Below are 26,897 nucleotides of genomic sequence, written 5' to 3'. Positions count from 1 at the left end.
CCAGTTAGCATGGATTCTGATTTCAAACCCCTTTTTTGGGGGGGGGGGTATTTTAGTTGTATTTATCATATGCTTGTAAACTGCATTGAGACTTATGTGAAGGTAATTAGACAAATTCATGGAGGAGATTAAGGATATCATTGGCTGTTAGCCAGGATTGCTATGCTCTGCCCTCCACAGCTGGAGGCAGTAGATGCTTCTGAATATTAGTTGCTGGAAACTGCAGGAAGAAAGAGTGCTGTTGTGCTTGGGTCCTGCTTGTGGGTTTCCATGGGAATCTGGCTGGTCACTGTGAGAACAGGGTGCTGGACTAGTTGGGCTCCCTTTTGTCTGATCTGGCAGGCTCTTTTATGTTCATAATTTATAAATTCAACAGCTCAACCGTAGTGAAACTTTGCCGCTGTTAATGTTTGTTCCTCTGCAGATTATTTTATCAGTCCCTCTGCCTCCCCTCATTCCTGTGTCCTTGGCGCTTGGGCAATTTTTTTCTCTCTGGGTTTCCATGCTTGCAGGTCCGCTTTGCAGATCCTCCACAAGGCTTGTGAGGTGGCTCGGAGGCACAATTACTTCCCTGGCGGGATGGCGCTCGTCTGGGCCACGTACTATGAGAGCTGCATCGCCTCCGAGCAAAGCTGCATCAATGAGTGGAACGCCATGCAGGACTTGGAGTCCACACGCCCCGACTCGCCAGCTCTATATGTGGACACGTGAGTCCTCCCCTTTGGGTTTTGGTCTGAGGTGTTCTGACTAGAGAAATCCCACAAATAGAAGGGTTCTTATATTCATCGGGGAGAGGATATCCGTTACTATTAGCCCCGTGAGCTATGCTCTGCCTTCACAGTCAGAGGCACTAGTGCTTCAGAATACCAGTTTCTCGAAGCCACAGAAGGGGAGAGGGCTCTTGTGCTCGGTTCTTGCTTGCAGGTTTCCCATAATGGGCATCTAGTTGGCCACTGTGAGAAGAGGAGGCTGGACTAGATGGGCCATTCGTCTGATCCAGTGGGCTCTCCTCCTCAGAGTTAAATGTGAAAACCAATCCTGGGCATAAATTGCGCTTGGTGCTCTACAGTTCTGGGGAAAATTATGTGTTCTTTCCCCTCCCCCGCCTCAAAACCAGGATGGAACCGTGGAAAGCAAGAAGGGGATAGTATATGTAGGATTTTGATAGGTACTTGGGTGTATTCGGGAAAATACTGGGATGCAGCTCTATGGAGGAACAAGATGGTGGCCAAAGCGTATTTTCACTGCTTAGCTACTGAAAGCACTACGCATCCAGTCTGCTTGAATCTTCAGTAAACACTGACTTTGTAGCCTGAGTTTAGCTTTTCTTTCACATGAGCACTAGTAACTTGATTGCTTTTGCAATGAAAGCAGAAGTTCCTGGGTTCCCAGGGAACAGCTCTTCATTGGGAGTCAGGCTCCATGGTTCGCAGCCCCACAGATTTCTTTGCTGGGAAACTCCCATCTCCCTTTCTTGCCTTTCCAGACCAACTGAGAGGGAGCGGGCAGAACGCCACATCAAGGCCAAACTCCGAAGTATTATGATGAGCAAAGATCTGGAGAACGTAACCTCTAAAGAAGTAAGCAGAGCCTCCGGTGGCCTGTCCTGGGACTGCCTTGCTTCCTTCACTGCCTAGCAAACAAAATCGGAGGCCCTATATTGTTGTTACTACTATTGTTGCAGTGTGATGCAGTGGTAGGAATGTCTGACTAGGACCTGGGAGAGACCAGGGTTCGAATCCCCATGTAGCCATGAAGTTCTCTGGCTGACCTTGGTCCAGTCACTGCCTCTCTGTCCAACCTACCTGAGGAGGTGGAGAACCATGGACACCTCCTTGTGCTTCCCCCCTCCCTTGCAGATAATTATGTTTAGATAGTTTGAACCTTGAGGATGACTCCGTGACTTACTTCCCCCCCATGGCATTCTAACCTAGTTGTGTTGGTGATCCGTTCCCACAGCTGAGGGGCTTCCCAGGATCTTGACCTTGGGGGGCCCTCCCTTTGGTATCAACTGTAAGGTGCCACCTCACTAGTTGAAGGGTGTTCTGCTCCAGTAGCTCTGAGAACAGTTTCTGCCTAGGAGCCTGAAAGTACTCCTCTCCGTGTAGGCCCCAGACTGCTGATGGGGGTCCTGGCTGACAACCCCTGACAGCATAGTTGAGCATCTGCACTGACTGCCCATCTACAACAGCTTAAGTCCAGGGTACATCAGGGAGTGCCTGAACCCTGACATCCCAGTACGATCACTGGGATCATCTGCAGGGGCAACGTCATTGGTTGTTCCCCAAGTTGGCAAGGCTCATTTGACAAGAAGAAACTGAGTCTTTGGTGTCATTGGCCCAGCTGTGGGGAACACTAGAGATTCAGCTGGCGCTTTTCTATTCCATCAGATCTATGCAGGCAATTAAGAATACTTATTTCCATGATAGCCAGCTGATTTCTTATTTTAATTTTTTAATATCTCTTTTATGGTATGGATTTTTGTACAGTAGTTGTAAACTGCTTTTTATGAACAGCAGTACATAAATGTTTGTTAAATAAACAAGTAAATGTGGTACATAAGAAGCTGCTCTTGTCCATCTAGCCCAGGTTCTCTCCTGAGGCCTCCGGAAGAGAAAGGGCCTTTCTTGACTCATGGTGCCTGATCCTCTTAACAGGAGGTGCCAGAGGTTGGACCCGGGGCTTCCTTCACGCTGAGCAGTGACTCCCTTCATGGCCAGTCCGTGTTCGGGTGGATTGGCCACCTTCCTCACTCTGCTACTCTCTCACCCGTGTAGATACGGAATGAGCTGGAGAAGCACATGAGCTGCAACTTGAAGGAGTTCAAAGAGTTCATTGACAATGAGATGCTGCTAATCCTGGGGCAGATGGACAAGCCCTCTCTCATTTTTGACCATCTGTACCTGGTAAGTTGCCAAGCAGGTGAGCCCAGTCATTTGAAAGCCTTTGCCACGGACGCCTATGTGGTGCTGCTTTTGTTGTGTGTCTTGACTCTAGTGTGGTTCTTCCAGGGTTCCGAGTGGAATGCCTCCAACCTGGAGGAGCTGCGGGGCTCTGGGTGAGTACCATGTTTTCCAGCTCCTCAGTTAGCTGGTAATCCCTGGTCACTGAGGCTCTTCTTTTGAAACATCGGGGGGGGGGGCAGGGAGGACATGTTGGCTCTGTGCCAAAACCAGCTGCTGTGCATTTCATGCTGACTTGTCAAGGTTTGATGCTGGTGTTTCGGAATTAAGTATTTATTTTTCCACCCTAACTTCGGATTGCAACTTAATACTCCAAGGTATGAACACTGAGGCTCAACCAGGTTAATCTTTGTGTCTTCATTTAACTTTCACAATTGGTTCTAATCAAAACATTTTGAGTTCTGCTGCATTTTAAGGCAGCACAAAGGAGGCCTTGGCTAAGTCGAGGAGAGGTGGCAAATTGGCCACTTTGATTTTTAACAGGTGGTTTAAGAGAGAGAATTTCATCAAGTGCAGGTTCTCCTGTTGTGGTGTGGCAGCGCTGGGAGAAACTGCACGTGCTAAAATTCCTCATCCTGCGCTGCTGATTTCAGTCCCAGGAGCCTTGTCCTCTGTTGGCGGTTGGCCTAGATGACCCTTGGAAGCCATTCCAACTCTGATTCACAGGGTGGCTGAGCGAGGCTTCTAGATCTCCAGGGAGAGTTTCAGTGCCCAGCACAGCTCTTTTTGCTAGCCCATAATAGAGTACATTATGCAAACAAGTAAAATGGCAGAATAGCTTATGGGAAGTAAAGCGAAACAGGCAGATGTCTGCATATGTCATGAAAAATGCAGAACTTGAGGTTTTCCTGGTGCAGAATTTCTGTTGTTACAAACCAGGCAATGGCCTTGTGACAGGGAGAAATGCTGCTGTTTTCCCTGCCCCCACCACCATGATAAAGCCACAGTCTCTTATAAAACTGTTGTTACAACAGTAAACAACAAATAACTTGCCCTGATAAAATTACAGACTTTTGTCATGCTATGTAACAAAGTTTCATTTGATTACTCTGAAAGATCACACCACACTTTCACATGAGTGTCGGGTGGATTCCTGCCACAGTCTGAACAATTTATGTATTCAGTAAACATCTGCCATATGTTATAAAAGGAATAGTTTGTGTTTGCTTTTTTTCTGCTCTGACCTGGCATGTTAGTTGTTCAGCCACTGCTATTGACCATACCAAGAATCCCTGTTCAGCCCAATTCCGGTTTTCCAGCATCTGGCTATCTCCATATGGGCAGCAGTCAATAGAAGGGCCAAGAGGTCATCATTTGGGTAATCTTGAGCGGGTGGGATTGTAAGTCCAAGTGGTGCTAGTGCAGGAGACATTTCAGCTGTTTTGCACAAACATTGTCTTGATCTGTTCCTATGTTTGCAGCGTTGACTACATTTTAAACGTCACAAGGGAGATTGACAATTTTTTCCCTGGCTTGTTTGCGTACCACAACATCAGGGTCTATGATGAAGAGACCACCGACCTCCTTGCCCACTGGAATGAGGCCTACCATTTCATCAACAAAGCCAAGTAAGCTGATGCACAGAAGGGACACTTTTTCCGCATGCCGTGTTCTGGGAGTGATGAGGGAAGCCCTCTTCTGGATGCTGGGAGAGCCTCACTGTGGTGCGTACAGCCCAGGGCTCTGCCTCCAAACAGAAGGGCAGCTTCACCAGCAAAGTTTACAAGAAAGGCAGTGTCAGAGCCACCCTGGGTCCCAGCTCACAAGAGACCAAAGTCCAGTCCAAGCTATATACAAAAGGTTTTATTGAAGATCATTGTCGTCATTACATCCAAACTCCGTGGCTCCGCATCTGTTACCCTTAGATGTTAGAAGTCCCCTCTGAGTCCGTCCCTCCCCTGCACCAATTTAAGAGGCTTGTACTGCTCCACCTTTTCCTCTCTTTCCTTTTCCGCAGGGTCTTCCTGCCCCCCTGTCTTCCCTCTTTCCGGGACTCCCCAGAGGCTGAGTCTTCTCCCGCCTGCTCCCCCCTCCTTCGTGCTTTGGCACCAGGCTCCTCCTCAGAGCTCTCCTCATTTCCGCGCGCCTCTATATTTGAACTTGGCGCGCGTACGTTGCCTCTGACCTTCCTTTCTACAGTTACGCTGCTCTCGGTACTACACTCCTCCCTTTCAGGCAGGACGTCTTGCTCCGAACTCCTCCCCCTTCCTCCTTCCTGTCCTGCTCTTTCTGACACACTGGCAACTCCCCCCCCTCTACTCCGTTCCGACGGGGGAGCTGGTCCCGCTTTGCCACTCCCACTGGGGATTCCCTCTTCGTTCCCCTCTCTCTGACTGATTCCCTCTCTATTGCCCCTTGGCCTGACCAGGGGGGCTCCCTTCTGGGAATCCTCTGATTCGCTAGACGGACTTTGGGACAACCTCGGCTCGTTGTCGTCCTCTTCCTCCTCGCCCTCGCTCTCTGTCTCCTCTCTCCCTAAAACCCTGACATCCATCCCCCCCTCGAAGCCCCCCCTTCCCCCCTTCCGCTCATCGGGTGCAGGTTGTGGAAGCTGCCGCTCTTCGGAGGCGGACGCAGGATACAGATTCTGCACCTCCATCTCCTCTGTTTGCAGTTCGTTGTACGAGTGTTCGAATTCGGGTTCTTGACCCAAGGTGTTCTCTTCTCCCTCCTCCATTGGTACCTGGTCCGGTGCTGCCTGCCAAGGTCCCGTCAGCCATTTCCTGCGCCAGTCCTCCTCTGGTTGCTCGTCCCACCAATAAGAGGGTTCTGTGTCCACCCCCGAACACGATCCCCTGGGCGAGTTGGAGTCCGGCGACCTTTCTTCAGCTGAAGAAAAGCCGTGGAAAGTGCTGCCTGAACATGTGGGCGTAAAGAGCCAGTCATCAAAGTACTCGGCTGGCATGGGTCTATGAGGGAAAAGGGCATGGAACTCGTCTTTTAAAAGAGGTTCGTCTAAGGCGTAGCCCGGCACCCAACCATTGGCACTGACTGGGGCACCCTCTCTGACTAGAAAATATTCTACTCCCTCTTGCCCCCATCTCGAGTCCAGGATCTCTGTGACCTCGTTGAGTGGTTCGGCCCTAGGCGCCCTCTCCCTCTCCTGTGACTTAGTGTGTTGTTGCGTGACTGTGTCAGACTCCTGAAACCTGTGCGGTGCCTTGTAGGGAGTGAGCACCGATCTATGAAAGACCGGGTGCACTCTGGAACCTTCGGGGAGGGCTAGTCGAAAGGCTACAGGGTTGATTTTAGCCTCCACCTGGTACGGCCCTAACTGCCTGTGCCCCAGCTTCTTCTTGGCCAACGACTTGGCTGGCATCGCTTGGGCCGCTAACCACACCCAGTCCCCCACCTGGATCTCCTCTCCCTCTCTCCTGTTTTTGTCAGCCTGCACCTTATATGCTTGCTTGGCCAGCTCTAAATGTCTCCGCAACTCTTCGTGCACCTCCTGCAGCTCCGCTGCAAACTGGTCGGCTCCTTGCGGCACCCCCTCTCCCGGTGCCACGAACCCCGGGAAGGTTCTGGGGTGACGACCATTGTTCGCGAAAAACGGCGTCACCCCCGTGGACGCGTGCTTCGTGTTGTTATAGGCAAACTCTGCCATCGGCAGGTAGTCCACCCAAACTGCTGGTCGCTGGTTGGCGTAACATCTCAGGTACTGCTGCATGATCGCGTTGACCCTCTCAGCTTGGCCGTTGGTTTGTGGGTGTCTCGCCGACGTGAGGTTGATCTTGACGTTCAGGATACCTAAAAGCTTCTGCCAAAAATTGGAAACAAACTGGCGCCCCCTGTCGGACAGGATGGACTGCGGCAGCCCATGCACCTTGAACACGTGATCGATGAAGAGTTTGGCAGTCTGTTCCGCCGTCGCCACCTTTGCGCATGGAATGAAGTGCGCCATCTTGGTGAACAGGTCCACAACCACCAGTACCGCCGTCTTCCCCCTGGAGCTGGGCAGGTCAGTAACGAAGTCCAGAGCTACCCTCTCCCACGGTTGCTGTGGCGTTTCCAGCGGTTCCAACAGCCCCGCTGGCTTCTGGTGTACTGGCTTGAACCTCTGACAAGTGTCACACCTGGCGACGTAATCCGCTACCTCTCCACGCATCCGGGGCCACCAAAAGTCTCTTGCCACCAGTTCTATTGTCTTCTCCTTACCGAAGTGGCCCGCACTGGGGGCGTCGTGCAACTGCTGCAGAACCTTTGCGCGAAGCTCGTCGCTTGGCACGTAGAGGGCACCTTTGCGAGTTAGCAGCCCGTCGCGTAGTTGGAACTCTTCGCCACTCTGCACACCTCTGCGCAATTCCTCCATCTTGGACTGTGCGAACTGATCCACTTGCAACGCGCGTCGCACCGCGTCCAGATCTACTGTGGCGGCAGCGCACGACCACGCCTGCGGTGCGAAAATGTGCTTGGCTGCTACAGGCGCCGCTTCATCGAGATATTGCGGTTTCCTGGATAGCGCATCGGCTATAACGTTGGAATCTCCTGGGACGTACTCTATCCGAAAGTCGAAATCCGCGAAGAATTCCGCCCAGCGCATGTGCCTCTGGCTTTGGAGCTTCGCCGTGCGCCAATACTCTAGGTTCTTGTGATCCGTGCGGACCTGTACTGTGTGCTTGGCTCCTATGAGGAAGTGTCGCCACGCTTTGAAAGCTGCGTGAATGGCTAACAGCTCCCTGTCCCATATGGTGTAGTTTTGCTCCGCTTTGCTGAGCTTTCTGGAGTAAAAGGCACCGGGTCTCCAGTTTCCATGTGGATCTTCTTGCAGGAGTACGGCTCCAACCGCTCTGTCTGACGCGTCGGTCTCTAGTCGTATGGGCTTGCCTGGATTCACGTGCAGCAGCTGCTCCTCGGAGGCGAAAAGGCTTTTAAGCTTCTGAAAAGAGCGCTCCGCCTGTTCCGTCCACACGAACCTCTTTTTCTTGGAACTGAGAGTGTCCGTGATTGCTGCCGTCTCCTTTGCAAAACCTCTGATGAATTTGCGGTAGAAGTTGGCGAAGCCGATGAATCTTTGGACTTCCTTCCGATTGCGAGGGCTCTTCCAGTCCAACACCGCGCGGACCTTGGCGCTGTCCATGGCCAGCCCCTTGTCGGACAGCTTGTAGCCTAGGAAATCCACGTCCGTCACATCAAACTGGCACTTCTCTAACTTGGCGTAGAGCTTGTTCTCCCGTAGTCTCTGCAGGACTTCCTTTACGTCCTTCTCATGGGCCTCCTCCGTTTCCGAAAAGATCAGGATGTCGTCGAGGAAACACACGCATTTCTTGTAGAGAAGTCCCGCTAGCACGTGATGCATAAATGCTTGGAAGACGTGAGATCCATTTTGGAGACCAAATGGCATAACTCTGTATTCGTACGTGCCCAGAGGCGTGAACATGGCCGTCTTCCACTCATCGCCCTCCCGGATGCGTATGAGGTTATACGCTCCACGCAGATCCAATTTGGTGAAGATCTTCCCCTTCCTTACGGTTGCCAGGAGATCATCTATCTTGGGCATGGGGAAGGCCTTGGGTTTGGTCTTACTGTTTATGAATCGATAGTCCACAATGAGTCTTTTCTGGGGCGTGTCTTTCTTCTTTACAAAGAAAACAGGACTGCCCCCCACCGCTTTCGATTCTCGGATGAATCCGCGCTTCAAATTGTGCTCTATGAACTCCCTGAGTTCTTGCATCTCGTCCTCAGACATGGAATACAGCTTTGCAGTCGGCAACTGCGCCCCTGGCACCAGGTCGATGGCACAATCATAAGGCCTGTGGGGCGGCAACTGGTCAGCTTCCTTCTCGCAGAAAACCTCCAGGAACCCCTCGTACTTGCGGGGTACTGCCTGCACCATGCCAAGTTGCAACTGCTGCTCAGCTCCCTCCTCCTGGCTGGACTGGATGCAATGTTGAGCACAGTACGATGAGCAAAAGGTGATCTGCCGTTGGTACCACGCTACAGCAGGACTGTGTCTCTCCAGCCAACTCATGCCTAATACTATAGGCGTGTCTGAAAGGCGGGTGACATTGAAGCTGATGACTTCTCGATGATTTCCAATCCTCATCACCATGGGAGGCGTCTGTTGCACAACTTGTCCTCCTAGCAATTTCCTGCCATCCACCGTGACTACGTTCAGAGGCGTTGTCGCTGGCAGAAGCGCTATGCGATGCTGCTTGACAAAGTGCGTTCCCACAAAATCTGCGTTGCTCCCAGAATCAATCGTGATGGGGACTTCCAGGGTGGTTCCATTCGGCAACTGAAGTGTTGCAGTGAGCTGCACCGCTGGCTTGGGTGGTAAAGGGTCTGTGCGTTGCAAAAGCGCTGGGGACTGCTCTACAGATTCGCCTGGCTGAGCCCCAGCAGCTCTGCTTCCAGCCAGGCACTGTCGTTTCCCTGAGGTTGCTCTGCTTGCATCATTTCTGCTGCAACAGTTGCTAAAGCTGCAGTGTGTTTCTGCAGCCTCTGGGGACACTCTTTCGCCATGTGCTGTGCACTGTCGCAAATGTAACACTTCCTGGTCCCTCTAGGAGGCTTTGCCTTCACTGCACCGGAAGCTGGGGCTCTGGCTGTTGCTTGAGCCTTAGCACCACCAAGTTCCATGGGCTCCTCCCCCTGCCTTCCCAGTGGCGAAGGATGTGACTGACTGAACTCCCTGGGGATGAAAGAAGACGTCCTCGCTGGTGGACGCACCTGACGTTCTTCCTCAGTGTGCCAAGGACGTCCCTCGTGCCGTATCCCAATCGCCAAAGCCCTCTGCACAAGCTCCTCCAGGGTCTGGGGTCTGTCTCCCCTGGCAAGTTCATCCTTAATGGGACCGCTGAGCCCCTCCCAGAACAAATCCCTCACAGGTGCACAATCCTTCTCCCAGCTTAGCGCAGTCAGTAAAGCAAAAAATCTAGAATGGTACTGACGCACAGTGGCTTTGCCTTGCCGCAATCCAAAAATTTCCCTGCGTGCAAGATCCACATCTACAGTAGACTGGAAGCAGGCATCCATCGCTTTAATGAATTCATCTGCATCGCGGCGGGCAGGGCCATCTTCACGCCACAAATTGCGCAACCAGTCTCTGGCCGGCCCATGCAAGTGAGAAACAATAAACCCCACTTTCTCCTCCTCATCTTTAAAGTCATGACGAAGCAAGTGCAATGCATACAAAACGTCTGCTCTGAAACTGGGGTAGTGCTTCAGGTTCCCATCGAAGTGGGTGACTAGGCTGCCCCCCCTCCGTCCAAGTCCAATCCCCTCTGATCTGGACCCTGGGAACCCTTCCCTGCTTGCACGTTCCCACCTTGTTTGCAGGTCCTGGCAGCGCTTCTCCATTTCGTCATGCTTCTTCTGAGACGCAAGGACTGCAGCAGTGAGTTCGGAAACTGTAGTTCGCAGCGCTGTCAACTGCTCCTCCGCAGTCATGGCTGTCACCGTTCGTGAGCTTTGCAAAAAAAAAATTTTGCGTTCTTTGGAGGGGACTTTCTGTCAGAGCCACCCTGGGTCCCAGCTCACAAGAGACCAAAGTCCAGTCCAAGCTATATACAAAAGGTTTTATTGAAGATCATTGTCGTCATTACATCCAAACTCCGTGGCTCCGCATCTGTTACCCTTAGATGTTAGAAGTCCCCTCTGAGTCCGTCCCTCCCCTGCACCAATTTAAGAGGCTTGTACTGCTCCACCTTTTCCTCTCTTTCCTTTTCTGCAGGGTCTTCCTGCCCCCCTGTCTTCCCTCTTTCCGGGACTCCCCAGAGGCTGAGTCTTCTCCCGCCTGCTCCCCCCTCCTTCGTGCTTTGGCACCAGGCTCCTCCTCAGAGCTCTCCTCATTTCCGCGCGCCTCTATATTTGAACTTGGCGCGCGTACGTTGCCTCTGACCTTCCTTTCTACAGTTACGCTGCTCTCGGTACTACACTCCTCCCTTTCAGGCAGGACGTCTTGCTCCGAACTCCTCCCCCTTCCTCCTTCCTGTCCTGCTCTTTCTGACACACTGGCAACTCCCCCCCCTCTACTCCGTTCCGACGGGGGAGCTGGTCCCGCTTTGCCACTCCCACTGGGGATTCCCTCTTCGTTCCCCTCTCTCTGACTGATTCCCTCTCTATTGCCCCTTGGCCTGACCAGGGGGGCTCCCTTCTGGGAATCCTCTGATTCGCTAGACGGACTTTGGGACAACCTCGGCTCGTTGTCGTCCTCTTCCTCCTCGCCCTCGCTCTCTGTCTCCTCTCTCCCTAAAACCCTGACAGGCAGGATGGCAGCAGCAGTCATGCCCAGGCAGCTCCATGTCCCTGGTGTCCTGCTGGTGAAAATAAAGGTTCCCTTGCTATCTGTTTTCACTGATGATACTTAGCGTTCATATGGCACAAAGGAACCTTCAATGGTCTCAGTAATCCTTCCAACAGCCTTGAAAGGCAGGTCAGCAGTCTTCCTCCTGTGTTGCACCCAGCAGAGCCAGTGTTTTCCTGGGGAGTCCCTCAGCCACTAGGCTGCACCAGCCCAGAGAGAGCCACCAGCTGGCCTGTCCCCTAAATCACTGGTGTTGGTGTCTTGACAAAAATTGTATAAGCTAACTGTTTATTTATTGTATTTATAATCTGCCCTTCTCCTAAGTTGGGATTCAAGGTGGCTTACAACATTTAAAAACATCATTATAAAATACAAAGGAAAACAAACTAGTTAAAAACCAAGTTATCAGAACACATTTAGAGCTAGCAGTTGAACTACAGTTTGCCTTGACAGCTGCTCAGCGATCAGCATTGTTTGCACCTTAGTTTCCAGAGGCCTTTTTGAGCAGGAAGCTCTCGGCCTGCCAATGGAAAGAGGGAGTCCATATAGCCTCTCAGGAGGAAATCCTTCAATATGGGAGCAGCCACAGATAAGGCTCTCTCATGTCACCACCAGCCATGCCTCTGATGTGGATGGGGCTATCTGTTGTGTTCTGCATAGTGCCTTACGACCCTCTGCTTCATTCATTCTCACACTTGCCCTGCAGAGTGTGTTTGCATTATCCTTATATACAGATGTGGAGCTGAGTTGGAGAGAGATGGATCTGCCTTAACACTCTCCCTCTCCCAACCAGTACATAAGTGGGCTGGGATATGAGTTCAGAGCTCTTACTCACTCACAGAGGCTTCGTGGCCATTGCTATTATGAGCACCTGTGCTGTGCTGCCAGGCAGCCAAAGCTACTATACCCATGCCCTAAATAAATGCTTGTTTGTTGACAAATCAAAGAGGTGCTTGGAATCTTGATTCACAAAAGCTTTCAAGTGTCCCAGTTTGTACTGCAGAACCAAGAATGGTTGTTTCCCCCAGCTGCCAATCTCCCTCCCTCCCTCCCTCCCTCCCTCCCTCCCCTCTACAGGAAAAACCGCTCCAAGTGTCTAGTCCATTGCAAAATGGGTGTGAGTCGCTCTGCCTCCACCGTCATTGCGTACGCCATGAAGGAATTTGGCTGGCCCCTGGAGAAAGCATACAATTACGTCAAGCAGAAGCGCAGCATCGCTAGACCCAATGCTGGCTTCATGAGGCAGCTCCTGGAGTACGAGGGCATTCTGGATGCCAGGTAGGGCGCTGGTGCTTGGGAGGGAAAGGGGAGGGAGCAAGGTAAGCATTGGCCCCATGCTGCCACTGGCCCCATTGTTCTTCTGTCTGAAATGGTGGAGCTCAGGACAGAGCCACACATTCAGAAGGAGGCGCTCATATGCCTCAGACTCAGTGCACCTCTTCTTGTCTTGCCTTTGTCTTTTCTTAACTCTAAAATGGAAAAAAAACAACAGCCATACAAATTACTTTAAAAGAAGAGAAAAGAAAAGGCAGGTGATGAAGTCTTCATGGGCTGCCAGTCTGCTCTGAGCCTGACTCAAGGTTTTATTCATACATTAATTCATTCTCATTTTGGGCATTGGTACCCTGCTCACCAAAAAGGCTACCAGAGGCTTCCATCCATTAAAACAAGACAGTCCCTGCCCCACAGGCTTGCAAACTAAAAAAAAAGGAAAGAAATAAGAACAACATATAACACACAAGGGGAAAGGGACAGGGAGGGAAATCAAACTTAGGCACCCATTCCTAAACAGTTGTTCTTATAATGACCAGCTTGCAAATGCAGGGGGTGCCTGATGTTGTTGGACATTTCAGCAAAGTTTGATGGACTGAGCCCTGCTGCTTGCTGTCTCTCCCACTGAGGCAGTCCTATGGAATGGCTGCCCCCAGGTGACAGCTGAGAGAGAGGAGGCCTGGTGAGGAACTTTGAGAAACACATGATTAATTTATTCTCTCTCTCTCTCTCTCCCCTCCCCCAACCCGGCTGCCTTGCCCCATAGCAAACAGCGTCATAACAAGCTATGGAAGCAACAGCCTGAGGACAGCCTCCCCCAGAACTTGGGCAGCTCTGGTGGGCCAAGTGACTATCTGCTTGACAGTCTGGATGTTGACCTGGATGCTCCTTGCCAGCCCAGCTGTGCAGACCCCCGCACAAGCCAGGAGGCCGTGGGCTTCCACTACTGTTTCAGGCGCCTTTCTGACTCCTTGCCTGTGAACAGAGAATCACTTTTCCAGCTGGAGGACCTGGAGAGGGACTTTCTGTTGGAGGAGGAGGAGGAGGCAGATTTGGCAGCAACAGAGCTGCCCTTCTTGGGGTTTGTTGATGAGCCTCCAGTGGAAAAGCTGAAGAGTGTGGAGAGAGCAGAGGTCTCTGGGGAGAAAACTGTGGGGGGGAATCCTGAGGTCAGCCTCCTGAAGGCCGGAGCTGTACCCAGGCTTGCTGTCCCAGAAGAAGGAGACCCTGCAGAGGAGAAGCTCATTGAGCGCTGGAAGCGTCACTCATCTGCGCAGGAGGAGGAGAGCCGGTGGAACTGTGAGAACCTGAACAACAACAACAGCAAGAGGAGCTGCCCTGAGGATTTTGAGGTGTGTGTTGGACTGAACTGTGGAGCTCAGTTGAGCACATCAGAGTGTTTGGTTGTGTGTGTGACTGACAGACACACACACGGATATTGTTGCATGCCTTGGCATGACCAAAGGCAGATCATGGTAGTTGCTCTTGTCTGGAGTCCTTCAGGAGGTCATTTCCTACTTTGTTGCTGTTCACCCTCTCCCTTAGTACGCAAGTCCATGCTTCCTATTGGCCCCCAAAGCAGGATCTTCAGGGATGCATCATGTGATGGAATATCCCTCCCTGAACTGTGCTTTCCTTTCTGGGGTGTAAGTAGCCCTTCTTTCCATAGGGGACACAGGCAGCCTGGGAGGGTTGGATGAGGCCCAACTATTAATATATAGCAGAAGAGAACATGTAAGCTGTCTCCGGGAAAGTTCACACGGAGAAATAGCAGTAGGAGTATGCTTTTCTTTTCTTAAAAAGAGAATAATAGAGTTGTAGAGTTGGAAGGGACCCAAGGGTTATCTAGTCCACCTCCTGCAATGCAGGAGCCACAGCTAAAGAATTCCTGACAGGCAGCCATCCAACTTCGGCTTAAATGCTTCTGGTGAAGGAAAGTCCACCACCTCCCGAGGGAGTCCGTTCCATTGCTAAAGACCTCCTTCCACCAGAAAGATCTTTCTTATGTTTAGTTGGAATCTCCTTTCTTGTAACTTGAATCTATTGGTTTGGGTCCTGCCTTCCAGAGCAGGAGAAAGCAAGCTTGCTCCATTTCCCAAGCTAAACATACCAAGCTCCTTCAATCGTTACTCATCAGGCTTGGTTTCCAGGCCCTTGGTCACCTTGGTCACCCTCCTCTGCCCACATTTCAGCTTGTCAATATGCTTATTTAAATTGTGGCCTCCAAAACGACACCATATTCCAGGTGGTGTCTGACATAAGGCAGAATAGAAGGGGACTATGACTTCCTTGATCTGGACACTCTGTTGAGAAAAGGACTGAATATTCCTATTCCCTTCTTATTTTGACGCCTCCTCTGAAGTGAGGGTTAGAGCAACAGAGCTCACCACCCCTTCCTACTTTTGTGTTCTCCACATATTAGGAATTGAGCAGAACCAATCCGGGCGAATAACTCAGCAGCCAGCAACCCCTGGGACACTTGAGAGTTTTGCAGCTCACCTGACACAGTTGGCTTATGCACTGAGCCTCTTCCTCAAACAAACCTGTTATGCTATATTCCCAAGATGCAGCCTATGGATGGAAAACATCACAGCTTGTCAGAGTGGGAGGGTATGAGAAGGAAGGTCACTTACATCCATCCTTACTCAGAATGCAGCACCTAAAGCAGCACATTAATGGTACATAGAACTATACAAGAACATAAAAAGAGCCTGATGGGTCAGGCCAGTGGCCTATCTAGTCCAGCATCCTGTTCTCACAGTGGCCAATGAGATTCCTGTAGGAAACCAGAGAGCAGGATTTGAGCGCAAGAGCAGTCTCCTCTGACATGGTTTCCAGTGACTGGTATGCAGAAGCAGAGCCGAGCCATCCTGGTTGGGAGCCATTGATATCCCTCTCCTCCATGAATGTATTTACAGTGGTACCTCGGGTTGAGAACTTAATTCATTCTGGAGGTCCATTCTTAACCTGAAACGGTTCTTGACCTGAAGACCACTTTAGCTAATGGGGCCTCCCGCTGCCGCCACGCGATTTCTGTTCTCATCCTGAAGCAAAGTTCTTAACCCAAGGTACTATGTCTGGGTTAGCGGAGTCTGTAACCTGAAGCGTCTGTAACCCGAGGTACCACTGTAATCCTCTTTTAAAGCAACCCAAGTTGGTGGCCATCTCTCCCTCCGGAGGGAGGAGTTCAGCTATGCGCTTTGAGTGACTGCTTCCCTCAAGCAGCTAAAGACTTCCCCAGTCGGCCTTCTCAGTCAGAAGCATCCTGCCTGGCCCCTCAAGCTCACCCCTTTTTTCCTTGCCCAAGCCAGGTGCAGGAGGAGGCCAGCAGCTGAGGAAATCTCCCACAATGCTGACAAAGGCTGCTATTTCTGTGATGGCTGCTTCAATGAGGAAGCCCTCTGTGGCTTTGTCTGGTGGGAAGGAGGAAATCCTGACTCACAGGGAGGAAGCTGGGTGCTCTGACACTGGTTTTCTCCACCACTGTGAGTGGCGTGTGCCAGCCAAGAGGTCCCTTGGACCGTTGTCATCCGTTATTTTTAAAAGAGCAAGTTTCTCTTCATTTCTGCAGCTCCTTCTAGCACGCTTAAAAACCAGAGAGGGACAGTAGGGAATTCGTTGTATTTTTGCCATCAGGGCAAAACTGAAAAATAGCTGCTTGCTGAGGTGGAGCTTGTGCTGTGAACCTGGTTCTCCTGAGTCATCCTCTCCCCAGAGGACCCCCAGTAGTGGTGCTGTGTCACCAAGGTTCTCTCCCCCCCCCCCCCCCCGCTTCTGAGCTGGGTTGGATGCATTAAACCAAGCCCTCAGACCATGGGAAAATGGTGTTTATAATTCCCTCCTAACTTCCATAGCACCTCTAATTTTTGCTACGTGGTTTACATCTTCAGTTGCATTTGCCTCCCAGGAAGGTGTGCTGGCATTTTTCCTGCTGCATTAAGGGAGTCTAAGAGAGCCTGGTAGACCAGGTCTATGTCATGATTCCGAGGCAGAGATGAAGCTTGAACCCCTCTGGGGTCCCAAGAAACTCTCCTCCCGGCCACAGCAGCTACTTGTGAATTTGGCTTCCCTGGTTCTGGAAGTTTCACTTTGAAATGCAGAAAGGGGCAGAAGTCCTGTAAGTTCCCCCACCTCAGTGGAACCACCCACCTGCCATCATCAGACATTATAGTGACATATGGGGATAACTGACAGGTGGGTTGTCCTGCCCACCTGCCAGAGTTGGCCCTTGGGGCCCATGCAGAATTGAACTCCCTGCATATCAACTGATGGGCAGGGGCTTTGGTCCCTTTCCATACCCTTCACTTGTTCTGCCCCCATGCCTGACATCATGTGTTGTGGGCATGGCTTCAGGAAAGCAGCCTGGTGGCTTACAGGCCGAGGGTCTCTCATTCCTGGCAAAGTGTGTCCATGCACTTTGGGCTCCTAGATGGAAATGCCACCCAGTTTTGTCCTTAACGGAAGAATAGCCCCACTGAATCCAGCCAGGGTCCCCAAGGACAGCTCCACGGTGCCCTTTCAGGAGACTGGGCTGCCAAGCCTAGTGGTAGGAGGCACAGGCCACCTCTAGCCTAGTCTGTTTCCGAGAGCAGCCAGCCAGATTGCCATAAGAAGTGTGAGCCACAGCCCTCCCTTGTTCTGATTCTGACTACACATTAGGAAGAACATTCTGAGTGTAAGAGCTGTTGGACAATGGAATGGTCTCCCTCTGAAGGCGGTGGACCCTCCTTTGTTGGAGGCTTTTAAGCAGAGGTTGGATGGCAATCCGTCAGGAATTCTTTAGGTGTGATTCCGGCAAAGTAGGGGGTTGGACTAGAAGACCCTTGTGGTCCCTTCTAACTCTACAGTTCTATGATTCCACCCCCACCCCACAAGCACCTGGTAATTCAGAGACACAGTGCCTTAGGATACAAAAGGTTCCAATTACCTAGTAAGTAAAAGGGAAAGGGTAAAGGACCCCTGGACGGTTGAGTCCAGTCAAAGGTGACCATGGGGTGCTGCGCTCATCTCGCTTTCAGGCTGAAGGAGCCGGCGTTTGTCCACAGACAGCTTTCCGGGTCATGTGGCTAGCATGACTAAACTGCTTCTGGCACAACGAACACTGTGACGGAAGCCAGAGCGCATTGAAATGCCTTTCTGCTGCTGCCGTACCCATTTATCTACTTGCACTGGTGTGCTTTTGAACTGCTAGGTTGGCAGGAGCTGGGACAGAGCAATGGGAGCTCACTCCGTCGCGGGGATTCAAACCGTCAACCTTCTGATTGGCAAACCCAAGAGGCTCAGTAGTTTAGACCACAGTGCCACCCACGTTTCCTAACCAGTTGGGCAAAGTCCTTTAAAAATTATTTTTAATACAAGTATTTATAAAAAGTGCAGACAACGTGTAGCATCCTAACAGACTTTTGTCTGGTGCAGGAAAGTGGTGAGGAAGACTGTTTCTTCTAAAGCAGTCCAAAACCAACATTTGTGTTTTTCCCTTAGAACTTCTGTGGATTTGATGGACTGATTAAAGCTCATATACTTGATTGGCTAAGCTCTAGCCCTGATGTGCTGGCAGACCTGCTAAACAGCCACTGATAGACCTTCATTCATTCACAATTCATAATTTTATTTCTGTGCCACTATTCTGTGCTCAAAGTGGCTTACAACCAAGAAAATAGGAACACATCTCACAACCAGTCATCACAAGAACAATTTCATAATAGCATAATAGAACAACAATGTACAGTGGTGCCTCGCAAGATGAAAAGAATCCGTTCCGCGATTCTCTTCGTCTAGCGGTTTTTTCGTCTTGTGAATCAAGCCCATTGACGGCTTAGCGGATTAGCGCTATTAGCGGTTTAGCGGCTTTTAGCAGCTTATCAGCTAAGCAGATAAGCGGCTTAGCGGCTTAGAAAAAGGGGGGGGGGAGTTGGAAAAACTCGCAAGACATTTCGTCTTGCGAAGCAAGCCCATAGGGAAATTCGTTTTGCGAAGCGCCTCCAAAACGGAAAACCCTTTCATCTAGCGGGTTTTTCGTCTTGCGAGGCGTTCGTCTTGCGGGGCACCACTGTATTAGGAAATATAACAAAAGCACAATATAACAAAAGCACTGTAAATATAACACAGTTGCACTAAACACATTACATCTCCTGGCAAGAGCAAAAACAACAAGGGAGCTTGACAGTTTTACTTTGGTCCCAGAAACACCCCTCCAATTACCCTTATTTATTGCATTGCTCTCCCACCTTTTCTCCACAGAGCTCAAGGTGGCGCACATGGTTTTCCCTCTCCTTGTTTAATCCCCCCCCCCCCGCCAAGGTGACAGGCTGTGACTAGCCCAGGCTCCCTTGGTGAGTTCATGGCCAAGTGGAGGTTGGAACTCTCCCAGGTCCTAGTCCGACACACAAACCACTGTTATTACTATTGCTATACTATACTGGCTCAGTCCCTCTCCTGCAGCATCAACTTGGGAGGCTTCCAGGGCAAGGAGTGGGGCAGCTGGAAGTGCCCCTACCATGATGATGTGCCCAGGTCTGTGGAATGGTAGAGCTGGAAATAACCCCAAGGGCCATCTAGTTCAACCCCCCGCAATGCAGGGATTGCAGGTTCTGCTTTCCCATTTTTGTTTCATGCCTGGCACCTCTTAACCTGGCCTCTTTTGTCCCCTGCAGCACGATGCCATCTTTGGGATCCTCAGCAAAGTGAAGCCCTCCTACAAGTCTTGCGCCGACTGCGTGTATGCCAGTGCTGGCGCCTCAGCCGACACTTTTGGGGAACCGTGTGAGCCCCTGCAACTGGCCTCCCCCTCCCGCAGTTCCACAGTCTGCACACAGCCGCCGTTCCTCCTGCACAGGACACCCGCGTTTTTGGAGCAGGCATTCTGTGAGTCTCCCCCAAAAGAAATCCACACTGCAGAAAGCATCCGCTTGCCTCCGCTACTAGCAGGGAGTGACTTGCAGAGCGCTGATGCCAGCAAACCTGCAGCCGGCTGGCCCTGCAGTGCTTCCGAGAAGCCCAGAGATGGCCCTAGAGCTCCAGCTGGCCTGAGAAACTCTCTCTGCGAGAGGAGTCCCATCCTCAGGGATGGGATGAAAGAGGATTCCTCGCCAAAAAGGGACGCCCGGCAGACCAAGGACCTGAAGTACTTGCTCTTCAGCAAGGATTTGGAGAAGCCGACCACCAATAGCTACCTGATGCAGCATCAGGAGTCGCTTCTGCAGCTCCAGAAAGCGGGCTTGGTCCGGAAGCACACAAAGGAGCTGGAGCGCCTCAAGAGCCTGCCAGCGCCTGAAGCAGCTGCTCCTGGGAGGGAGGGCCCTGGGGGCCCAGCAGACGCCAGCATTCCGGAAGAAACGCAGGAGCTGGAGGTGGCCCAGCAGGAGCAGCAGCCTCTTCCCATACCCAGGGGTATGAAAAATGACACTGAGAAGCTGCAGAAAAGCCCCCTGGTAGGTGGGGCGTCTCAGAAGACCTCCACGCCTGTCCTGTGCCGGACGGTGGACCACACAAGCAGCTTCACAAAGGACTTTCTCAAGACCGTCTGCTACACACCGTCGTCGTCCCGGAGCTCCAACCTGACGCGGAGCTCCAGCAGCGACAGCATCCACAGCATGCGAGGGAAGCCTGGCTTGGTGAAGCAGCGGACCCAGGAGATTGAGACCAGGCTGCGGCTGGCCGGCCTGACGGTCTCCTCCCCGCTGAAGCGCTCCAACTCCCTGGCCAAGCTGGGCAGCCTCAACCTGTCCTCAGAGGACTTGGCGAGCGAGACAGACCTGTCCGCCCTGACGGACTCCAGGGAGACCAAGTCGAGCGAGTCCTCGGTGGTGCACTGCCAGCCCGCCCTGAAGGCCCCTGGAGAGCAAGCCATCCTGCCGCCGGCAGAAGCCGCTCTGGCAAAGTTGAAGGGCAGGCTGTGGATGGGGGAGAGCTGACACATATTTATGACCTTTGTTAAAAAGAACTTGTTCCTTTTATAGTTGTCTCTACTAAATGCAGTTTTATCATTTTGCGAAAAGATGATAAAGTTTTCTGCCCTCCCCCCAATCCCTTCCCGTGTGATGCCACAAGTAGTGTGGGGAAAGGGGGAGACTTGACAGGGTTAGCAACCCAGTGGAAAAGGCGCTCGCAGCCTCCCGGCTCAGAAGGCGATGGTGGCGTGTGTGACCTGGGCCTCTGCTTTCCTCGGAGGTGGGGTGCAGAGGGGCAGATCCTCTTCCCCTCCCATGCTGAAAAAGCAACAACTCTTTTCTTGCAAGGTTTCCCTGGCGGCTCAATTTGAGCACAATTTCCTAGTTCAAAGAGGCACTTGAGGTAAGAGCCTAAGAGGGAAACACCAAACATGCTACCTCCATTCTTCACATGGGATTTTTCTTTTAAAAAACACACAAAAATCAGTCTTGTTCCGAAATTGATGGTTCTCCTTTTGAACAGTTACAGTTCAGTCATTATTGTTAACACCACTGCACAGATCCCCATTCCTGCCGACTTTGAGTTTATGTGCCCCGAGTGACGGTCTTTCTGGTCTGACTTTACTTGCCTGGCTGAAGGAATCTTGAGTTTCTCCTGGGATGTGGGATGATCATCCTGTGGCTCCTTGCCTTCTCTTGTCATGTGGCTTTGCTAAGACAATTCCATCAATGCTGTTTGGGACAGCAACCTGGAGCCCCTGTTAAAAACAGCAGTAGCTGAATACTGAGTTGTCAACCTTTTGAATTTGGAGCTTATCATAAAGCTATTGTGGCACAAGAAGGGGAAGCCTGCCCCCCCCCCAGATGTTGCCCTGCTCCTTCTGCCACCCCTGAAGAGGGTTGTAGTCCAGCAACACCTGGGGCCCACAGGGCCCATAACCCTGATGTCCTAAGGTTGCTGATCACACATGGAATAAAGGATTGGGTGGCAGTGGTTTGTTTGTTTTTCTACTGTTGACCTACGTTTGGAAATTGGGGAGAGTTTCTGTGGAATCGGGGTCTTTTTCGCTTTTGTCTTTTAATATTTTTGTAGAAATGAACTGTGTGCTTTGCTCAACTTGCAGCAGTCAGAAGGAAGCTGCATTTTGCCTCAGGAACAGATGGTGCTCCCTGCCAAGCTCCAGAGCTCTTGGTGGACTGGGGCAGCATCATCCTTTGTTTTATTGCCTGGGTGCCATGGGGGGGGGTGAAGAAAAAAGACTTCTTCTTGGCGCTTTTCCCAGAGGTGCGTCTCACCAGTCACACAGGGGGTCAAAGGTTACTTGAATCTTGGTCTGCTGTTGCTGCTGGTCTTGCTGACCGAGGCCAGAGTGTCTTGGGGCTCAAGGGGAAGGCCTGTGCTGATTTCTGAGCACCACAAGGGAGGGGACTTGTGCAATAAGACCAGATGTGTGTGTGGGGTCCTCTCTGCAATATTCATTGTAATTCAAAGGTCCAGGAGGGATTGTTCTTGGAGCATCCTCCCCCGTGTGCACACCAGGGTTCTCCAGACTTAGTTGGAACCTTCTGGGATGGAGTGCCAAGAGCAGAGGAGAGGAACCCTTCCTTCCCCTGGGAACCCTCACTTGGAGCCTTCCCCACACACTGTTCTGGTCACAGGCCAGAGGTGAGTCTGGTGCAGGTCTTGGAGAACTTCTGAGGCCTCACACAGAGGCTCTCAAGCCAAGGGGAGGGGAGGACTCTTGGCATTTCACTCTTCCTAAACACAGGTCTCGGGCCAGACAGAATAGGGTCCATCCCAATCGCCAATCCAGGGCCAAAGAGGGGCTTGCCTCATGTCCCAGTTGATGAGCAAGTGCTACTGAGAACCCAGAGTAGGGCTTGCCGCTTGCTGCTCTCCACATTTCATTAGGGCTGGCAAATATTTAGGATAGTCAGTGGGGTCACTCCTTGCGGCCCTTGGGACAGTTAAGAATAGTTGTGGAAGCCAGCATGCCAGCTCTTACCTTTTGAAGTCCACAGCAGAGCTTCCACGTGCATTGTGGGTATCTCCTACTCAGGTCATTGGGGCATCTTCCTTTGCCTGTTGACATGGTACAGATTTCTGCATTGTGGGGGGTTGGACTAGATGACCCTTGGGGTCCCTTCCAGCTCTACAATTCTATGATTCTGTTGCTGGCTTAGGGACACCTCAGAAAGAGATTCTTCTCCAGGTCTCCTTGTCAATCAAGCCTGCAAGCGTGAGATGGTCAGCACCGATTTCTGTACTCTAGCCTCTGGTGTGAGTGAAGCTTTGTGGTGGAAACTGAGCAGGCACAAATGGCAAGTCAGACAAGGTGCCAACTGTTGGAACCCTTTCTTTTTTTTTTTTTTTAAATAATTTTTATTGGGTTTTTACATTTTATAACAACAGACACACACACAAAAACAAAGACAAACAAGCACACAAATACACATACCCTAAGTTTCTTTACCCACTTTCATTGACTTCCCCCCACCCCCTCCTCTTACATCCCAATTCCAAAATTAATTCAGCAAGTTCTTACCTAACCTCTTAAAGATATTCACATTGCTTTTAAAAATTAAAATCTTTTGTTTATCTGTATTCAACTATCCAATTCTCTTATAATCATTAATTTCTTTTTTTTTTAAGGTCGATCTAACTTCCCCTTCACAAATTTTCCCTTTATTATATTAATTATAGGTCACATTGACCAAGTAAAACAAAACATAACATTTTATAATTCTATTCTCTCCCCCCCCTGCCCCGGTTTCTGTCCCTTCCTAAACAAATGTCCAGAAAACAAACAAAAAATATTTCTAGCCCGGATTCCTCACGTCCGAGGCGTCTGATTCTCTGTCAGTCCCTCTCTGCCAGCTATATTGGTAGTCCTCTTTGATGGTCCTAAGACCCCGAAGGAGTTCAGTCAGAGTCAGATCATATTTTCTTTCATTCAGAATGTTGAAGAGTGTTTGCTGCGAAAGACCATCTAGTTTTCCATACTCAAGAGAAAAGTCCCAATCATATTGCTTTGTTCTTTCTAGTTTTAATATTCCAAGTACTCCAGGGGCTTCTCTCTTCTTCTTTCTCATCTTTCGCAGGTCTGTAATCCAGAGGTCTTCTTGCTCATACTCTAACGCTGCAGATTTCTGGTTGATATTTTCCACTTGTAGTGTCTGAACTCCTTCTTTTTTCTCTGTCAATTCCAAAGGCATCTCTTCCTGCTCAGCTGCAGAATTTTTATCGTACATCTCCTTTGTGCATTCAGCAGAGTTGTTTGTTTCAGAATTCAAGGTCATAAAAACTTTACTCAGAGCCATACTCTGCTCCTGCAGGATTCCCACGAGAAAAAACATTTTTTCTATCTCCGCCAGTAATTTTCCCTCTGCAGCCATTGTAATGTCACTAATTCCCCCTAGGGGGCTTTCAGTTATTTAGTAGTCCTTTTCCAATAATCTGTTACTTTGTTATTATCAATACTTTGTTTCCAATCGCCTCAGTCCAAATGTATCAGCTTTAATTCCAAGAGTTATTAAATAGCAAAATTCTTTACTTTGTCCGCCCGTTTGACAGCTTCTTTGACAGCTGTCAAACTCCTTTCACTTCTTCCTCCGGGACCCAAATAGGACACTCCCGGGTTTTTTGGGGGGGATACACACAAAGTTCCAAATTCCCTTTCTCTCCAGCACAAAAATCTTGTTCTATCAAATTTGTGAGAAACTTTTAAATCATCAAAACAGTATTCATTCCGCCTTAATTCTCCGTTCCTTGCTTTGAAACGTCTATAAGTAGAGGGGGTGCGGACTTCCCTTTAACACATCCCCCGATCGTGCCGAATTCACAGGATAAAATTTTTAAAGTCCAAATTCCACTACTCACGGGTCCTTTGTTATCCAGTCCAAATTTTGGGAAGAAAGTCAGCGCTCTCCGGCCATGGCTTGCGGCTTCGCTCTACTGAGGTAGCGGTCTACTCTCAGCACCACGCCACTCTCCGTACCCTCTCCGCAGCCTTTAAAAAGGCTCTTCGTGGGTCGGGGAGGGCGCTTAAGGTGCCCACCGAGTCACCAAGTCCGCAGGCTTCCGCGCCTGCGGTTTCTGAGGGTCCCCGTGTCGCCGGCACGGCAAGACCCGTCCTCAGCAGAGCCGATTCCCTCCGGAGCTCGGAGGGAATCCGCCATTAGCCGTTCGCGCTAACCCGGAAGTCTTGTTGGAACCCTTTCTCTGCAAATGCTGTAAGCCAGAAGCCTTGCTCTTTGCTTGGAAGTATAAGCTTGGAACAGACAAAGCTGTTTTGTGTGTATTCGGATTATAAGTATTGTTCCACGTGGCTTTTCCTATCCAGGTACAAAACAGATTGGCACAGGCCAGATGCCCAGCATTCACCCTTACCATGTTGGACCTGTTCCTCTGGAGCCCTTTGACCAGTGTTTCAGGGAGGAAGCCACAGGACTGCTTTGGAGGCCAAATTTGAATTTCACAATCTTTTGATGAGCTGTACTCAACATATTAATTAGCAGTCCTCCCAGTTCTCAAAAACCCATGGGTGTGTCTCCTCCCGATACAGAGGTCCTTGCTTCTGGTTGTGTCTGGGTGGCCAGCAGGTTCCGTGTGGAGTGAATCTGTTGATTCATTAATTTTAGGGCTGGGGTGTTGATTTGTGCAACACTACTTTATGCCGACCATGTCAAAGTACTGTAGAAGACCTTTTCAGGGTTCAAGACTCTTGTAGTGTGTAGCATGAAATGCATTTTGTGTTTAGTGTTCCTTTTTCATTTTTGTCCACTGCTGAAGGTCATTTCATTGCCACACTTGCTTCTTGCAGAAGTCGCCACCCGTGGGATGATTCAGCTTTGTCACCTGGCTTTTCTACCCAGTGTACTGTGTGACATCTGGTATCAAAAGGCGACTGCTACCCTCTTTCTTCTCCCCTCACTCACGTCTCAGCGCCAACCCCCAAAAGCAGCCTGCCCCCATTTCTCTACAGCCCCAATCAGCTGTGAGTCAAGAAGGCAGCAGCTGCAGAAGGAGAGCAGAACACCAACTGACCTCTCATACCCATGCCCTGACCCCAGTTGGCTCACTGGCCACATACTTATTTGGATGAATTGCTGAGCCACCTTTCAACCATTTTCCCACAGTGATGTAGCCACAGACCAGGGCCCACAGCCTTTCTCAAGAACCACCAGATTTGCCGGTCATTGCTGGGGCAATTGTGCATTCCCTGTGCAGCTGGTGTTGCTCCTGGTGGAGCAGTGGTAGTTTGCCTTTCTGGTTGCTTAGCTTCCTCCCTCCTTTGATGTATGATGCATTTTGGCAACAGCAGGTGCTGGGAACCACCCTGTCATTCTAATGCTTATTTACAATATAGAACTTAAAACTTGCAGCAATATACATTCTTGGAAGCCCTTAAGGCTGCCCAGTGGAGAATAAGAGCACAGCACAGCTTACCAATACACTTTTTAAACCAAACCTTAGCAGCCCTGCTGAAGAGTTCTATTTTGACTCATGAAAGGGGCTGCTGTCTCCTCCTCCTGTCCTGTTTATCCTCTCATTTCCAGGGAGTTAATTGTTAAGAATTTAGTTCATGGCCGAAATAGTTCTTTATTGCATATGGAAGACTGCAATATTTGATTTTACCCTGGAAAAGTTCAACTGGGGGTACAACCTTGCTTAGTATATCTCAGGTTGACATTGTCCTTTTTTAAAAAAAAAACACATGCAAAGGTCTTTAAGCCAATAGCAAGCATCTAGCCCATAGCGTACCATTTCAAAGATTATTATTTTTTAAATCCGCAGGAGGTTGCTAGCTTATTTAGATGCATGGCATGGTAGCTGGTGGTACTTCTTTTACTTTCTTTTTAAATTGAGTGCCTTGTGGATAGTTTACAAATACTGTGTATTTATGTGAAGTTCTTACTCTTATTTGTCTTGGTACCTCTGATGTTCATGGTGCCCATAGAGCTCCGTCTATAATACTTTTAGTTGACATCATGCTTACATACCTGAAGTTACTTTTGTCATTTGGAATGGCTCGTTGACATCCCATTTGCTACTTCAGAAAATGTCAACAGTGGTTTTGAGGTTTTAAAAAGAAAAAGCTCTTATACAAAGACCCTCTTTCCACACACACTGAACACTTCTTGGATTAATCTATGCAGCGCCAAAGGCAGGCAGGGACTCCACAAGGCATTTCAGACAGAAGGAATTTGTCCTCTCCACCAGGTGGATCTCCTGGAGCCTGTGCTCCCTGCCAACATGTGTCCCAGCCTAAAATCTGAAATGCACAAATGGAGACCTTTTAGTTCCTCCAGCTTATGCTCTTCCTGAACATTTTAAATGAGATGCCCCATTTTGATTCTTGTTTTTTCTTCTGTTTTGCAGTCCAAGTCAGCTTATCGTTTGTGTTGCCAATGTACATTGATGGGCTCACTGAAGCATAAATTGGAAGTCCATAAATGGAGCTGCTTCTTCGTAAAATCTTGGCTGGTCCAGATATTGACAGGCCTAGTTAGCACCCCACACTTGGT

At 50.3% G+C, this 26,897-nt stretch overlaps 1 protein-coding gene across 4 annotated transcripts in view; it reads left to right on the top strand.

Moving 5' to 3' along the window:
• SSH1 (slingshot protein phosphatase 1) overlaps window positions 1-20,505 on the top strand; it is a 61,167-nt gene extending 40,662 nt beyond the window's left edge. For all 4 annotated transcript variants that reach the window (XM_081836504.1, XM_081836506.1, XM_081836505.1 and 1 more), the window contains 8 exons: window positions 513-707; window positions 1,487-1,580; window positions 2,778-2,906; window positions 3,012-3,058; window positions 4,385-4,531; window positions 12,286-12,486; window positions 13,247-13,832; window positions 19,134-20,505. In XM_081836504.1, the coding sequence (XP_081692630.1) occupies window positions 513-707; window positions 1,487-1,580; window positions 2,778-2,906; window positions 3,012-3,058; window positions 4,385-4,531; window positions 12,286-12,486; window positions 13,247-13,832; window positions 19,134-20,393 (2,659 nt within the window). In that variant the 3' untranslated portion in view covers window positions 20,394-20,505. The remainder of the gene's footprint in view (window positions 1-512; window positions 708-1,486; window positions 1,581-2,777; window positions 2,907-3,011; window positions 3,059-4,384; window positions 4,532-12,285; window positions 12,487-13,246; window positions 13,833-19,133) is intronic.
• Window positions 20,506-26,897: the final 6,392 nt, after the last annotated feature.

This window comes from Podarcis erhardii, assembly GCF_964252035.2.
Source record: "Podarcis erhardii genome assembly, chromosome: 13".
Classification (NCBI taxonomy): domain Eukaryota; kingdom Metazoa; phylum Chordata; class Lepidosauria; order Squamata; family Lacertidae; genus Podarcis; species Podarcis erhardii.
The sequence above is the reverse complement of the archived record's forward strand: the minus strand, read 5'-3'. Positions and strand labels throughout refer to the sequence as shown.